This window comes from Panicum virgatum, chromosome 1N, assembly GCF_016808335.1.
Source record: "Panicum virgatum strain AP13 chromosome 1N, P.virgatum_v5, whole genome shotgun sequence".
In the NCBI taxonomy this organism is placed as follows: Eukaryota; Viridiplantae; Streptophyta; class Magnoliopsida; order Poales; family Poaceae; genus Panicum; species Panicum virgatum.
In genome coordinates, this window is record NC_053145.1 from 45,655,571 (window position 1) to 45,668,982 (window position 13,412).

A 13,412-nucleotide genomic window follows, 5' to 3' on the forward strand; every position below is an offset into this window, starting at 1 on the left:
AGTAAGCTTTGCCCATACATCTCTCGCAGGCTCATCTTGTCCCGACGTTCTTATTCAGAAGATGGGGCATGCGGCCACAATTGACAGTTGACAGTGACACTTATATGCGATAATCTGTTTCCTCGAATGTATTGTCGCTTCACATTTTGCACATGGTTGGTAAGAAATCATCGCTTGGTTATGCATTACTTGTCCGAGAGAATATAAACCATGAAGACACGAGTACACGAACTCAATCGTGTTCGTCCCAATGCCGCTGCAAACTGTTCGTTAGTCCGACACACAACTGAAGAACCGCGTCACACGTTGCGCTGAAATCCCCCACAAGGTGCGCGCCACCGGAGACCCGGCCGCGACCCTCAGGCGACGAGGTCGTACTCGTCCCGCGCGGGCGGCACGACGTCGAGCCGCATCATGCTCCGGTACGCCGCGGGCACGGGCGCGCCGGCCTGCACGCACAGCTCCACCACCGCGGGGGCCTTGCCGTAGTACCGCTTCAGCTCGTTCGCCAGCGGCGGCCCGCCACCGTCGCCGGGGTCCGCGACGTGCCACACGTAGCTCGGCCGGACCAGGTCGTCCACCGTGGCCTCCTGCCAGGCGTGCTGCCCGTCCCGCTGCTGGTGCTTGGTGGCCCTGCACATCCGCACCTTGTGCCCCTTGGGCCCGACCTGCACCTCCGGGCAGTACCCGCAGGTGTGCACGCTGTACTTCTTCATCAGCCTCGCCGCGCCGGAACGCATGTCGAGCCAGGACTGCAGCGTCCTGGAGGCCAGCTCGGGCACCGTCACCTCCTCCTCCTCTTCCTCCTTTTGCTCATCACTATCGTCGGGTGAGAATGAACAGATCGCAGTTGGCGCCGCTGGAGACGGCAATGGTGAGCAAGCTGGTGGTTCAGATGACGCTCCTGGTTCCGAATCGCCTGCTTCGTCCGGCTCGAAGTCCGCGATCCTGCCTTCGATGGAGTAGACCGGCCTGGTGCGCCGCTTGGTCGGGTACCGATCGACGTCTACGCCCGCCTGGATGCAGAGCTCCAAGATCGCCGGGAGCCTCGGCACGTCGTACTTCTCCTTGTGCACCACCCTGGGCTTGCCGACGCGGTCGAACAGGTGGTAGCAGTAGGGGAAGCCGACGACGTCGCGCACGGTGCCCGGCCGCCACACGTGCAGGGAGTTCCTCGCGCCGCTGTCACGGCCCTCGCACGTCCTGATCTCGTGCCCGACGCGGCCGACGTGCACCTCCGAACAAAACCTGGAAAGAAACATTCTCATCATGCTATGATGATGTTCCTGCACAATTTGCACGGATACTGATGATAGCTCGATCTGCAGTGTTGAGAGCTTGACTAACCTGCATCGCTTCACCGGGATGGCGTCCTCGCCCTCGACCAGCCTGGTCAGGCCATCGAGGAGCCGCTCCCTCGCGGCGTGCACGCGGCGGGCGACCCCGACGAGGTGCGGCACGAGGAGGCCGTTATCAGGCGGGTGTTCCAGCACGCGGCACGGGTTCTCCCGCCGGGTCTGCCTCTCCTCCTTGGCGCGCCGGATGAGCACCTTCATCGGCGTCACGTACGGCTTCCGCTCCCACCTCCTCCCTGGCCGAGGCACGTCGGCGTACGGGACATCCTCTTCCTCCGCGTCGCGGAGGCCGCTGCCACCACCACCTCCGTGAAGCCACCTCGTCCTCGCGCCGCGCCGCCACGCGAATAGCACATGCAGAGGCGCGCGTGACGCCCCCGAGCGGACGGCGAGAATCCCCTGCATCTGTCGGAAGCTCACGGCGGCGCTAGAACTGCGTCGGCATTCCGTCGAGCACCTTACGGGCGCGATCCCGTTCTGGATGGAGGGGGAGCGCGGGAGCGCTTGAAACGTCGAGCAGCTGCGCGTCGGGGCACGCAGGCCCTCAGTCCAGCAAGCGGCCGGCGGGAGCGCCGGGTTTCGCCGCCGGGGAGGAGCGGCGCCCTCGAGCCTCTTCAAATTGGGGGTAGCAGAGATTGTTTGCTGTCGAAGGATGCAAGGCAGCAACTATTTTAGCGGCACGGTCAACTGGCCAGGTACTCGGTAAGTGGACAACCAAAAAAAATTCTCGGCAGGATCATTCGAGCGACTTGTGCGTCTTTGACGAGTTCAGTGGCGGAAGAATTTGAACATTTCGTTCAACGTAGTATTCAAAATTCTGGCAAAAACAGCTCGAAACGTAGAATGAAAAGGGGAAAAAAAGGCGTGGTCGGCAGGATTCGAACCTGCGCGGGCAAAGCCCACATGATTTCTAGTCATGCCCGATAACCACTCCGGCACGACCACTTGAGTGTTGCGTTTCACTTCACCCTATACTATTTCCTGCAGATTGCTTCCGTCTCCAACTCTCCGGCCAGGTTGACCGCGGCAGCAGATTAGCACGCAACTTCCTATCCTCCGGCGATGGCGACGCAGGATGACAAAGGTCGATCGCTTCTACTCCTGCCCTCGTCGAATCATCATCGCCTATCGATTTTCTCCACTAACCGCTAGCCAATCGCTCATCTCACCCCTGGTGGTGTCCCCAGATGCTGCTGCTCCCGCGGAGGAGGAGGGCCCCGCCGCGGCCGAGCCGTCGGCGCCTGCGGCGAGGGTGAAGGTGCTCTTCTTCGCCCGCGCGCGGGACCTGACGGGCGTGGCGGAGTCGTCGGTGGAGGTGCCGGCGGGAGGCACCGCGGGGGAATGCCTCGCCCGGGTGCTGGCCAAGTTCCCCAAGCTGGAGGAGATCCGCGGCTCCATGGTGCTCGCGCTCAACGAGGAGTACGCGCCAGACTCCGCCAAGGTCGCCGACGGCGACGAGCTCGCCGTCATACCGCCTATCAGCGGCGGCTGATGTTGCCACGAACGAGTTGGAGAGAGGAAAAAAAGAAACAAAGAATAAAAGAAAAGAAAAGAAAGGTTCATTTTGCTTCCATTCTTGTTTCCCCCTAGACTCTGCATGCTGGATAAGCAATCTCCTGTTCTTGGCGCACATTTTGTTCTTAAGAACACGTTGATAAATGATAGTTTGATCTGAAAGAGTGCCGAAACGAATGCCCGTACTCTGATACATGTTGCGCTACTCTCTCATCACTCCATCAGGATTATGCTAAAGCTAAACATGAGTTTAGATTGCCGTGGTCATGCAAATAATGCCCCAATGAGACCATTCGTTCACTGATCAGGTAAAAAAAAAATCGACGTTAACCCTTTGTTTCTGCTCCTCCTAAACCAACATTCAGTTCATAATTCAGATATTGGCACCACTGAAGTTGTAACCCTTTTAGGTAACTTTGCACATGCAAAGGATCTGTGCATCATTTCACATATTCAGATGATGAGGTGAAGTGACGCACACATCCATGTTCCGTCAGGTAACAGCAACGAACACAGCTCCATTATGTACTCCTTCTGCCCTTCAGATGACCACACCATTTGATTATCATCAACCATGTTGGAGGGAAGATTCCATCAAGCAGTAGAAAAGGGAAAAAAAAGGCACAAAGAGCATACAAATACGAGCAAACTCAAAAGAGAGAGCCCCCTTGACCCTTTGGGTCAGCTGTATATATAGAAGGGAGGAGGCGGCAATTTGCCCCCGGCCCCCTGAGAAGTACATTATTTACACTTTAGGCCCTTGGGCCATTACAATCAGCCCATTTAGACTGTTGGGCTGGGCCATTTCCCCAACAATAGCCCCTCAGCTACTTTGGTTTAGTCGGTATGATAAAGCATAGTAGTTGAATACATTCGAATTGGCCCAGACCTATCTCGACCTTGACCACGAAGATTGTCGATGAGCCAAACTCTGTCGACGAGGGCGAAGGCCGAAATCGTCGTCACCGAAGGTGGACGGCGAGCCCCTCGAGCCGAACACTGTCGACGAGGGCGAAGGTGGACGACGAGCCCCTCGAGCCGAACTCTGTCGACGAGGGCCAAGGCCGAAGTCGTCGTTGCCGACGGTGGACGGCGAGCCCCTCGAGCCGAACTCTGTCGACGAGGGCGAAGGACGAAGTCATCGTTGCCGACGGTGGACGGCGAGCCCCTCGAACTGAACACTGTCGACGAGGGCGAAGGTGGACGGCGAGCCCCTCGAGCCGAACTCTGTCGACGAGGACGAAGGTGAACGGCGAGCCCCTCGAGCCGAACTCTGTCAACGAGGGCGAAGGCCGAAGTCACCATCGCCATCGCCGAAGGTGGACGGCGAGCCCCTCGAGCTGAACTCTGTCGACGAGGGCGAAGGCTGAAGTCGTCGTCACCGACGGTGGACGGCGAGCCCCTTGAGCCGAACTCTGTCGACGAGGGCGAAGGTGAACGGCGAGCCCCTCGAGCCGAACTCTGTCAATGAGGGCGAAGGCCGAAGTCGCCGTCGCCGAAGGTGGACGGCGAGCCCCTCGAGCCGAACTCTATCGATGAGGGCGAAGGTGGACGGCGAGCCCCTCGAGCCGAACTCTGACGACGAGGGCGAAGGCCGAAGTCGTCGTTGCCGACAGTGGACGGCGAGCCCCTCGAGCAAAACACTGTCGACGAGGGCGAAGGTGGACGGCGAGCCCCTCGAGCCGAACTCTGTCAACGAGGGCGAAGGCCGAAGTCGCCGTCGCCGTCGCCGAAGGTGGACGGTGAGCCCCTTGAGCCGAACTCTGTCGATGAGGGCGAAGGTCGAAGTAGTGATCGCCGAAGTCGAAGGCGAGCCCCTCGAGTCAAACTATGTCGACGAGGACGAAGTCGAAGTAGTGGTCGCCGAAGTCGAAGGCGAGCCCCTCGAGCCGAACTCTGTCGACGAGGGCGAAGCCGAAGTCATCATTGAAGCCGAAATGACGAACACTGGGTAAGACTTGTTCATCAGGAGGTTCTAGACCCCTAGCCCTGTTGACGAGGGCGAAGCCGAAGTCATCATTGAAACCGAAATGACGAGCACCGGGCAAGACTTGTTCATCAGGAGGTTCTAGACCCCTAGCCCCACTATAGCCCATCTTGTCCGGGGTTTGTGGTGGAGGCAACATAGAAGTGACGAAGCCCATTTTGGAAGAAGATGCTTAAGCTTCTCAGTTTCACGCAACAGTGTCTCCCTGCCTTCGGCTTTGCGTAGTGGATGACTTTAACGTACTGGAAGTGAAGCTAAGAGGAGCAGAACCCATTCAGGATGTGCAACTCGTGCTTACTTCTTTCAAGCGTATTCGCTTGTTACGCGCCAATGACTCCCCTTTTTGCTCGACGAAGAGGGATAGAGCTTCGGTGCATACACATTTTGGCGAGATACTCTTTCTGGAGGCCTTATTTATATTTGACAAGAGATATAGGAACAGAAGATAGAAGGTGACTCTTAGTTGACCAGCAAAACATGTCATAACGTTTCATATTTATTACAATATCCTCGGTATTTGGCACCAAAGAACTTTTCTTGCCCTCGTCATTTCGCGCCAAGGACTTCTCTGCCTTTGGCCTTTCGCACGACAGCACTTTCCTTGCCCTCGTCATTTCGTGCCGAAGGACTTCTCTGCCTTCGGCTTTTCACACGATAGGACTTTGTTAGGGGACCTTCGGCTCTTTAGCCGGAGAGGGTCGCGCCTAGCCTTCGGCTTTCGCGCGACAGGACTTTCCGTCTTAGGCTTTCGCACGTAAGGACTTTGTTAGGGGACCTTCGGCTCTTTAGCCAGAGAGGGTCGCGCCTAGCCTTCGACTTTCGCGCGACAGGACTTTCCTTGCCTTCGGCATTTCACGCCGAAGGACTTTTTTGCCTTCGGCTTTTTGCACGATAGGACTTCCCTTGCCCTCGGCATTTCGCGCCGAAGGACTTCTCTGCCTTCGGCTTTTTGCACGACAGGACTTTTCTTACTCTCGGCATTTTGCGCCGAAGGACTTTTTGTTTGAGCGTGAGCATCTTTGGCTCCCCGCTGCAGTGCAATGCAATGCAATGCTATGTGATGCACATATTGTAGTACGAGATAAATAAAATGCTATCGCAATAAGTAAAGAGCGAAGGGTTGGCCTCATGATCCAGGCCCAACCTTCGGGTAAGTCCCACTGTTATCTGATAGAAATCCCATTGGTTGGCTACAATTAAGCAGTACCGAAGGCCAAGTGAACCTCTGTGAGAACCTGGCATAGCCATTCCACCTATAACTTAGCTTGCTTCGGGGTGAAAAACCGATAGCCCGAAGGAAAATCTTGCATACAGTTCGGATAACTGAAGCCCCCCTTATATAATTCTCTTCGGGGTGAAAACCAATAGCCCGAAGAAGAATCTTGTATCAAACTCGAATATCCGAAGTGCCATATATATTTCTCTTCGGGGTGAAAACCAACAAACCGAAGAGGGATCTTGCATACAACATAGATAGCCGAAGCCTCATATATTTTCTCAGGGGTTGAACGGTAGCAATAGTCTCTTCGGTACCCATCAAGAGAGTTAGACAGATCCATATATGTATAAGAAATTAATTCTTCAGTCGTGTGTAGAAAGCTATTAAATATGCCCATTCTCCAAAAAAAAATTAATATGAAGAAGCCCATTCCGAAGTCCAATAACGATTGACCAAAGAGATGCCATGTTCTTGACTGAGCAGTTGGGCCTCGCGCGGGTCTCTTCGCCACGGGCCGATGCTCCGCGCGCGGGCGTCTTCGCCACGGGCGGAATTGTGGGCCGCGCGCAGGCGTCTTCGCCACGCTGCAGCTACGAGGCGCGCGGAGCGAAGAGGCCGCAGCTGCGAGGCGTCTTCGATGAGGCGCGTGGAGCAAAGAGGCCGCAGGTACGAGGCGTCTTCGCCGCGGAGCTGCGCATGCCGGAGGCGCGGAGTCTTCGCCGCGGAGCTGCGCATGCCGGAGGCGCAGAGCTGGCCACGCACGGTCTTCTTCGCTGGAAACGTGAAGAGCTGTGTCACCTTCGTTAACTGGGCTGGAAACGTGAAGAGCTGTGTCACCTTCGTTAACTGGGCCGAAGCCCGAGCTGCCGAAGCTCGTGTACCGCTGCCTTCGCCATGCTTCGTGGGAGCCGAAGTGTGTGGTATTCGCAGGCTTTGATTTCGAGCCAAACACGCGGTGGACGCCAAACTGTTGGAGGGAAGATTCTACCAAGCAGTAGAAAAGAAAAAAAAGGCACAAAAAGCACACAAATATGAGCGAACTCAAAAGAGAGAGCCCCCTTGACCCTTTGGTCAGCTGTATATATAGAAGTATATAGAAGGGAGGAGGTGGCAATTTGCCCCCGGCCCCCTGAAAAGTATATGATTTACACTTTGGGCCCTTGGGCCTTACAATCAGCCCATTTAGACTGTTGGGCTGGGCCATTTCCCCTACAAACCACAGGTTCATTAGGCAGTAATACAGTGATCCAGCCTAAATCAGAGCAGTCCAGGCTGCAGCATACGGCTGCAGACACTGAAAGCCAACATCATGATTCATGATCATCGGTGAAAAAGAGCAAGAGAAGTACACAACAGCGCCACGACAGGAGAGAGCCACATGAAACCTGAATAGTCTAGCATCCAAATTAACAAGAAAAGAACATATGTCTGTACCAGTAACAAATCCACGACTCCACCACTGACCAAGGACTACACCAAGTACGGGTGAAAAATGGAAACCAGCATAAGCGGTTCCCCATAAAAAGAAAGGAGAATAAAGAAAAAGGAAGAGGAGAATACAAGTCGTAGCATTGTGCATAGTAAAGCTATTGCATCAGGCACTACACTGGCATTCTCCTCACAGTGTCATCTAAAAGCAATAGTAACGTGGCAAAGCCAATACAGACGGTCGTGATGATGCTCATCATCCATATCGGTTGTTTACCAGTTACCACAACCTTCTTATGGAGCTTTGAGCAGGTTGGCTCATCTCTCCTGTACCATTGACCATGGAAGCACAGCACCAGCTGAAGTTCTTAGCAGAGGCACACGCCTCGCTACCAAGAAGGCTTCGTTAAGACGTGCCGCGCGATCTGCAAACTGGGAGGTCCTCTGTATTTTCACACCAACAAGCAGGAAAACATGGTTAGACACTTCCAGGAAAGAAAGTATGGTCAGGAATTGTAGCTTCTCATTGGAAAATAATGATGTCAATGCAAAAAAAGCACCATTAATTGTTTACAATGACCAATTACTTATCGTTTAAGAAATGCAGGGAGTGAACGAACACACATTGATGCCATAAGTCCTTACTAGCTTGTTATTTCAACACTTTACAATAATTGTACCAGGTGTTCTTTCACATCTGAAAATGGCTTCACATCAATTTGAAACAACAAAGCGCAATTTATATCCACTATGTGACTACGTCTCCACGATAATAGGACTAGGCAATGTGGGAGTGACACTGTGGGTAGTAGGGACTATTATTCTCCTCTTAATTTCCATGGGACACCAGTGGACATGTCTCGATTCAAAACGGTGGGGTGGGGGGGGGGGGGTAGAAAAATATTTTATGGTGCCTAATTGAAGTACCACAAAATATTTTGGTCCAGGCTTGCCAGGACATACTAATGACTAAACACAATCCTAATCCAATATCATTTAACAGGCAACACCGCGACAGATTACCAATGCCAGCAAGCCATAGTCAAATACACTGGCAGGTGCCTTTTAATACATCCCCTAGATGATGGAAACTGCCCTACTGAACATGTGGTAGTCATTATGACACATGGCAGTTGCTGATCATGAGAAAATCTGGAAAGAAAACTCTGACTTGATATCAATGCGACAAACTCAAATATGGTGCTGATCATGAGAAAAATCTGGGGGGAATTCTCTGATGTTGAGACCAGTAGAGAAACTGAAAGTCACTAATGAATCACCTTTTTCTCAAGTGAGACTGCCAATGATATCAGGAGAGTAATCAAAATCAGAATTGTTCAGAAAGGGCTTTGCTCAGATGTCATGTCTCCCATACACCCATATTTCAAGGAGAACAATGATATTGCAAAGCCCCAGAGGGTGGAGACATGATCATAGCAGATAATTATGGACCCCCATACGAAATGATCCCCAAGAGAGTGCTTAATTCTCAGAATTATCTAAAGCCACAGACAATATGAATGTGAAAAATCAACTACCTGCACGCATACTCATGAATCATTTTGCCCTTCGAAATTATTTAGAAAAAGTTACTCGTCTGCAAAGAAAGGAAGGCTTAAATTCTGTACTATTCCTTATACTGATTATGTCATGCTGATAACTCTGTACTATTCACATTTAAAATCTGATCACCTCACACCCGCTTCTAAACTCTTATCACCTCACACCTACTTCTAAACACTGATCACCTCAAACCCACTTTGGAAGCAAGTTCATCCAAAAGACCAAGCAAGTGAACTTTCATGAAAAATGGCCGAAATACAGGTTACTAACACTTTCACAGGCATAGATGTAAATTATGATTCGGAATTAATTTTTCTTTCCTTGACACTTGTGCCTGAACAATACATCCACTAGTTGTGATGTTTCAATTTAATGAAACAGTATTGATCATAACTCATCCAGCCATCCAGGTATCCAGCAATTCCAATTTCCAATAACAAGTTATCGCCATCAAATAAACTATTGAATGAACGATAAAGCCTGCCTATCAGCTAAATATGCAGCTTATGCCATTGTACTAGAGCTAGATTAAAGCACAATCAGAATCAGATCCATAGTTCTAATATAGCAATATATGTATTGAACTGAAGCAAAGAGTTTACCTTATCATCAAATGCAATCTTTATCTGGGGCAATCCCTTTGCCTTGCGCTTCATCCTATACATCCTCCTCCCCAGCACAGCCAGGCCCAGCAACGCCGCGGCAATGGAGAAGGACCACACGGGCTTCACCTTCCAAGCACAGTAGTGCAGCAGCCTGAACGGCAGCCTCCACCAGACCACTACTTGTTTGTCGCCCTCCTCAGCGCCCAGTGTGTGAGCCAGAGGTAAAGCGTCCTTTGCCTCGCTATCCGGCTCATCGCAACTGGATGCAGCACTAGCGTTGCCCCCTTGTTCCTGCTCCTCTTGTTCATCATGAATCCCTTCACTTGCCACAGCATCCTCAACCTCAAGGCATGGGCTTTCTACACCCGCATCAATTTCTCCACCATCCAATTGGACAGGGGAACTCTCCAATGCGTCGCTTTGTAGTGAGGCACCTGCGGGCGTTGGTGCATCAGATTCCAGAGTTTCTCCCAACCCATGATGCTCGGGCTGCAGCACCGAGCCCAATTCGCCGTGATCAGTCACAGCATTACTCTCCTGGTCAACTTCACCGTCTACCGCCTCGGCTTGATTACCATCCGCTCCCCAGGCTGTGCCGCGCGCCACGGTGGCCTCAAGAATCGAGCCTCCTCGGACCTCATCGACGCCGCCTGTCGGCAGCAGCTGTTCGCTCCAAACCCCAGCGGCAAGATCGAAGCTTGCTCCCGGAATCGGATCGAATCCGTCCACCAATTCTAATCCCTCCCAGGCGTCCCCAGGCTCCAGCCACGGGCCCTCGTCGAGGGACCCGGCGCCGGGGCCGGCGGGGGCGAGCGCGAAGTGGTCGTGGAGGACGTCGCCGGCCCCGCCGGAGACGACCACGACCTCGCTGTCGTCGTCGGCGGCGGCGGCGCCGGCGCTGCAGCCGGACGCCGCGGAGAGCACCTCCCAGTCGCTGATCTCCGAGGCGGCGTCCATGGCTGCGGCTCCGGCTCTGCCGTCTCGTCGGATGGCGAAGGGCAAACAGATGGAAAGAGGGGAAAGGTTGGGGAGTTGGGGACTCGGGAGCAGGGTTTTATTTCCCAACCCGAAACCGGTTACCGCCGCCCTCCGGTACCGGTTTACCGGACCGGTTAGGTCGATAACCGGTGGAAACCGGTTGAATTCAAATCCAAATTAAAATAAATTCAAATTTTCTCGTGCAACCGGTTCCGACCGGTTTACCGGCCGGTTTTACCGGTTTACCGGCCGGTTTGACCGGTTTGAAATTCAAACGCTCCCGTGCAACCGGTTTACCGGCCGGTTTGACCGGTTTGATCGGTGGGCCTTCATGGGCCGGCCCATTTATTTTCTTTTTCTTTTTTGATTTAACTTTAAATTCCCACAAACTATACTAAATGAATGAATTTTTGAGAAAATTTGACACCATTAGATTCATCACACCTTAAAGTATTTTTAGGAATTTTTTGGGAATTTTTCATTTTTTGAATTCAAATTTAAAATTTGAATTTTGGCCGGTTGGGTACCGGCCGGAACCGGAACCGGACCGGACCGGTTTGACCGGTAACCGGTCAAACCGGACCGGTTCCCACCGGTTAGGTTAACCTTGCTCGGGAGAGAGGTGGGGGACGAAAGCGGGGGAGGAGGAGACAGGCAGGTGGGGCCTGGTGCTCGGCGGGTCCCGTCCGGCAGGTACAGGAAGGTTTTGGGCGAGGAAAAAGGTGGAGTGGGGAAGGGCCACGTAGCTGCTCAGGGCGCCGGATAACGAGAAAAAGCGAACCGGGTGGTCCAGAGTCCAATCCTTCCACTGTAAGTGGGGTCGCCACAGTGTTCACCTTACCAGCGATTTAACCGGCGATTTTTACCGTTACCGCTACTTGGCGGCAACACTTACCGGTAGCGGCAACCGGTGTTTTCCGATTCAAAATTTAAAAATATAAAAGTCAAAAAAACAGTTACCGCTACAGTAAAAACGGTAAAATCTACAGTGCAAACGGTAAGGTGAACCCTGGTCACCAGGCGCACCAGAGGTGGGGCCCAAAGGCAATAGAGAGCGCAGATTGCTCGGAACGTGCCCTCTTGTGGACCTTTTTACCGCAAATTCTATTTATGGCTCGCGCGATTTTCCTACGGCGCATCGCAGAAGCAGTAGCGTGCGGCAGCCCGTCCGTTTTATTCTTTTTCTTTCTTTTGGAGGCCCAATTATCTCTGCCCATATTAAAGCTGCCTCCCTCGTCTTCTTTCTTTTTCTCCACCGTCTACCTGTTCCATGCCCTGGTTCCTTTCCCAAGGCGTTCTACTGATTTGCATTTTCTCCTACACGTTGCCTTAATGCTGTTTGTTGATTGCTTGTGTGAAAATTTTTGGAAGTTACAACTCTAGCAGTTCAAAACATCCTAAATAGTTTGGAACTTCTAAAAATGTTCCAAACTTTTACTAATAGAATAGTTCCCAAACATTTTCTACAGAACACTCTGGAATGTTCCCAAATAATTCTGTAATGTTATAAAAAGTGCAAAACATTTTTGGGACATTTTTGGCAATTATTCGGAACACTGTGAATTGTTCTCAAACAAATTTGGAATTAGTTTTAGAAATAATTTGTAGTGTTTGACGAACATTTTTTGGGAGCTTTTTGAGCAAACATTTCTACACACTCTGAAATGTTCCCAAACAATTCTGCAATGTTCAGGAACATTTTCTGGAATGTTCTACAAACATTATAAAAAGTGCAAAACTTTATCTTATAGTTTTTGAAAATGTTTCAATTGATTCTGAACATTAAACTTCTTTTTGCTTAGGTCAAAATATTTTTTCCTTGTTCCTAAACATTACTAGTTGTTCCTGAACATTTCTGAAAGTTACACTCTTTAACTGTTCAAACATCCTAAATAGTTTGGAACTTCTAAAAATGTTCCATACTTTTTGCTAACATTTTAAAAAGTGCAAAACATTTTTGGGAACATTTTTTATTTTTTATTTTATTCGAAACACTATGAATTGTTCTAAAACAAATCTGGAATTTGTTTTAGAAACAATTTGGAATGTTTGATGAATATTTTTTGGGAACTTTTTCGGTAAACATTTCTACCGAACCCTGTGAAATGTTTTGGGAACACTTCTTGCATTTTATCAAGAACACTGCGAATTGGTCTCAAACAAATTTGGAATTAGTTTTTAAACAATGTGGAATGTTCGATGAACATTTTTTGTGAATTTTTTGGGTAACATCTCTATGGAACAGTTTTGCAAACATTATAAAAAGTGCAAAACTTTTTCGAAACATTTTTGGCAATTATTCGGAACATTGTGAATTGTTCTCAAACAAGTTTGGAATTTGTTTTAGAAATAATTTGTTTTAGAATGCATTTTGAATGTTTTTAAAATGTTTCAAAAGTAGCTGAACATTTTAAAAAGTTCTTCAAGTTTCAAACATTTTAGAATCTACAGAACTTCAAGCATCTTTTCGAATGGGATTGGAACCATTTTTAATTGTTTCAAAAGCTCTTGAACATTTTTCAAATGATCGTGAAGTTTGGAACATTTCTGAATGTGCAGAACTTTTGCATTCATTTTCAAACATTTCAAGTTATTCAAACAATGAACAATGTGCATGATCTTTTTGGAATTGCATTTGGAACATTCTCAATTGTTTCAAGTTTTGATCATTTCAAGTTTCCAACATTTCAGAATGTGCAGAACTTCAAGGCGCTTGCATTTGGAACTTTTTTAATTGTTTCAAAAGTTCTAGAACATTTTGA

At 50.5% G+C, this 13,412-nt stretch overlaps 3 protein-coding genes and 1 non-coding gene across 4 annotated transcripts; 1 reads left to right on the top strand and 3 right to left on the bottom strand.

Moving 5' to 3' along the window:
• Positions 1 to 174: 174 nt before the first annotated feature.
• LOC120656089 (APO protein 3, mitochondrial) lies at positions 175 to 2,235 on the bottom strand. The gene is made up of 2 exons (XM_039934097.1): positions 1,348 to 2,235; positions 175 to 1,248 (listed from the first exon to the last, which is right to left on the bottom strand). The coding sequence occupies exons 1-2, from the start codon at positions 1,758 to 1,760 to the stop codon at positions 360 to 362; spliced, it is 1,302 nt and encodes a 433-aa protein (XP_039790031.1). The 5' UTR covers positions 1,761 to 2,235; the 3' UTR covers positions 175 to 359.
• Positions 2,219 to 2,300, bottom strand: TRNAS-AGA. Its single transcript has one exon. It is a non-coding gene; the product is annotated as a tRNA-Ser (tRNA).
• Positions 2,301 to 2,310: 10 nt separating this feature from the next.
• On the top strand, positions 2,311 to 3,068 carry LOC120656090 (molybdopterin synthase sulfur carrier subunit-like). Its single transcript, XM_039934098.1, has 2 exons — positions 2,311 to 2,439; positions 2,543 to 3,068. The coding sequence occupies exons 1-2, from the start codon at positions 2,418 to 2,420 to the stop codon at positions 2,845 to 2,847; spliced, it is 327 nt and encodes a 108-aa protein (XP_039790032.1). The 5' UTR covers positions 2,311 to 2,417; the 3' UTR covers positions 2,848 to 3,068.
• Positions 3,069 to 7,455: 4,387 nt separating this feature from the next.
• LOC120656091 (chloride intracellular channel protein 6-like) lies at positions 7,456 to 10,700 on the bottom strand. Its single transcript, XM_039934099.1, has 2 exons — positions 9,670 to 10,700; positions 7,456 to 7,948 (listed from the first exon to the last, which is right to left on the bottom strand). The coding sequence occupies exons 1-2, from the start codon at positions 10,627 to 10,629 to the stop codon at positions 7,823 to 7,825; spliced, it is 1,086 nt and encodes a 361-aa protein (XP_039790033.1). The 5' UTR covers positions 10,630 to 10,700; the 3' UTR covers positions 7,456 to 7,822.
• Positions 10,701 to 13,412: the final 2,712 nt, after the last annotated feature.

Bases quoted from the DNA above. Each gene is read 5' to 3' on its own strand.
- LOC120656091 (XM_039934099.1), bottom strand. From the start codon at position 10,629: ATGGACGCCGCCTCGGAGATCAGCGACTGGGAGGTGCTCTCCGCGGCG. The intron at 7,949-9,669 runs GTAAACTCTTTG...GTGAAAATACAG, and splicing joins AGATTGCATTTGATGATAAG to AGGACCTCCCAGTTTGCAGA.
- LOC120656090 (XM_039934098.1), top strand. From the start codon at position 2,418: ATGGCGACGCAGGATGACAAAG. The intron at 2,440-2,542 runs GTCGATCGCTTC...TGGTGTCCCCAG, and splicing joins GGCGACGCAGGATGACAAAG to ATGCTGCTGCTCCCGCGGAG.
- LOC120656089 (XM_039934097.1), bottom strand. From the start codon at position 1,760: ATGCAGGGGATTCTCGCCGTCCGCTCGGGGGCGTCACGCGCGCCTCTG. The intron at 1,249-1,347 runs GTTAGTCAAGCT...GTTTCTTTCCAG, and splicing joins ATCCCGGTGAAGCGATGCAG to GTTTTGTTCGGAGGTGCACG.